General features: G+C 31.4%; 1 protein-coding gene across 1 annotated transcript in view; it reads right to left on the bottom strand.

Moving 5' to 3' along the window:
* The window catches only part of LOC107612131 (NAC domain-containing protein 90), a 1,767-nt gene continuing 742 nt past the window's right edge, over positions 594-1,618 (bottom strand). Inside the window, exons 3-4 of the mRNA XM_016313952.2 lie at positions 1,499-1,618; positions 594-1,318 (exon numbers count right to left, since the gene is read on the bottom strand). The exon at positions 1,499-1,618 is cut by the window's right edge and continues 40 nt beyond it. Coding sequence (XP_016169438.1) covers positions 977-1,318; positions 1,499-1,618 — 462 coding nt within the window. The 3' untranslated portion in view covers positions 594-976. The remainder of the gene's footprint in view (positions 1,319-1,498) is intronic.

Here is a 1,618-nt window from a genome sequence, read left to right as displayed (position 1 = left end):
TATATTACTATTTGTTCATATGTAATATAATATAGATATAAGAATAAAATATTTTTTTTTCTTACCGAAAATAGAGAGATTCGAACTCGCAATCTCTTAGGTGAGTATAAAAAGATTATGCCATTAAAAATTTATTTTAGACAAATATATTTTTTGTCATTAAAAGTAACATAACATATAAGATAAATTTTGGTTTTATGTCTTGATCACAGTAATTTAATTAATCATACATAGGCAGTACATAAAACACGTGCTTCTAATTTTATAGTGTGAATTAGTGATAAAACAACACACCTTTTCAATTAGTTGGCAACTTTAACTTTAAAAAAGTTACGTTAGAATTTGTACATTTATGCGTAAAAATTAAAGTTAATTCATTGGACCATATGCAGCAGTTTTGTTTTACAAACGATGAAAATGATTTATACCAGATAACTTTTATTTATAATAATTCATATAAAACGTGTGTAACTTTTAACAAGGTCACTAAAATTTAAAGTAAAAAATAAAAATAAAAAAACAAATACAACATCTCATCCTTATTTATCTAATTAAAGTTATTGAACAACTTTAAATTGTTTAAATATCACAAATCCGTTGAAGAGCTAGGTTTATTAAATATGAATTGAATAAGAGAAATTTGGTTACAAATTAACCTTTATGCAAACTAAATAAACCAAATGAAATGATACAAGATGCTTATAATTCTAGATCTCTCTTTGATTAGAGTTACACCTACTTTATTTTTTCGGTGAAAATCAATCAAAAACAACCATAACTTGCCTTATTTAGGTAAGTTCTGCCTGTTTTTTTTTGTCTACCCTTACTAACTATTTCTAATAAATGAAGTTAAAACGAAAAAGTAGTGAAAGCGCCATTAATTTAAAACAGAGGAATTATTGAAGTGGTGGAGAAGCGGTCTTGAGAGATGAAATAATGCATGCATGGCTTGACGAATTGATATTGTTAGTCATGCTTATAGCCAATCGAGTTGTTCCCATTCCCATAGCGGTTCTTGAACTTGAGCTTGAACTTGAACCTCACTACTATTCCAATTGCTACTTGACCCTCCTCCTCCAGTATCTGGTGGCAAATCAGGACCACCTGATGAAAGGGAAGTTTCCGACGAGCTCGACCCGTTATTATTATTATTAGCCTGCACCCTTGCTGATGATTCTCCTTGATGCTGCTGAGCACTTGTTGTAGAAGAACCATGATGAAGAACTCTTGGCACCACCACCTCCCGTGGCCGTCGATCAAATGCTCTGAAACTTCCGGATATCACGTACACGCGACACAAGCTGAATTCGTGCCTCAACTACACGTATAAAACCAAATTTAAAACATAGAAAAATATATTAGTTAAATTATAAAGAGGAATCAGAATTTACTATTTTTAATCATCAATCTGTTAAACGATGACAAAAAATAATAAATTCTGATAATAACTTATATTTACCATCTTAACTAATTTCACATTGACCTTATGTTTGCATACCTGAGGAATAGCCGTGGGAGATTGGTTAGGGGCTTGAACGATGGCGCGGTATTCATGCATCTTCCATTTAGTTTTGCGACCGGTGGGAGCTTTTCCTTTGTAGAAAACCAAAGTTTTCTT

The sequence above is a fragment of the Arachis ipaensis genome, chromosome B08 (assembly GCF_000816755.2).
Source record: "Arachis ipaensis cultivar K30076 chromosome B08, Araip1.1, whole genome shotgun sequence".
Classification (NCBI taxonomy): Eukaryota; Viridiplantae; Streptophyta; class Magnoliopsida; order Fabales; family Fabaceae; genus Arachis; species Arachis ipaensis.
The sequence above is the reverse complement of the archived record's forward strand: the minus strand, read 5'-3'. Positions and strand labels throughout refer to the sequence as shown.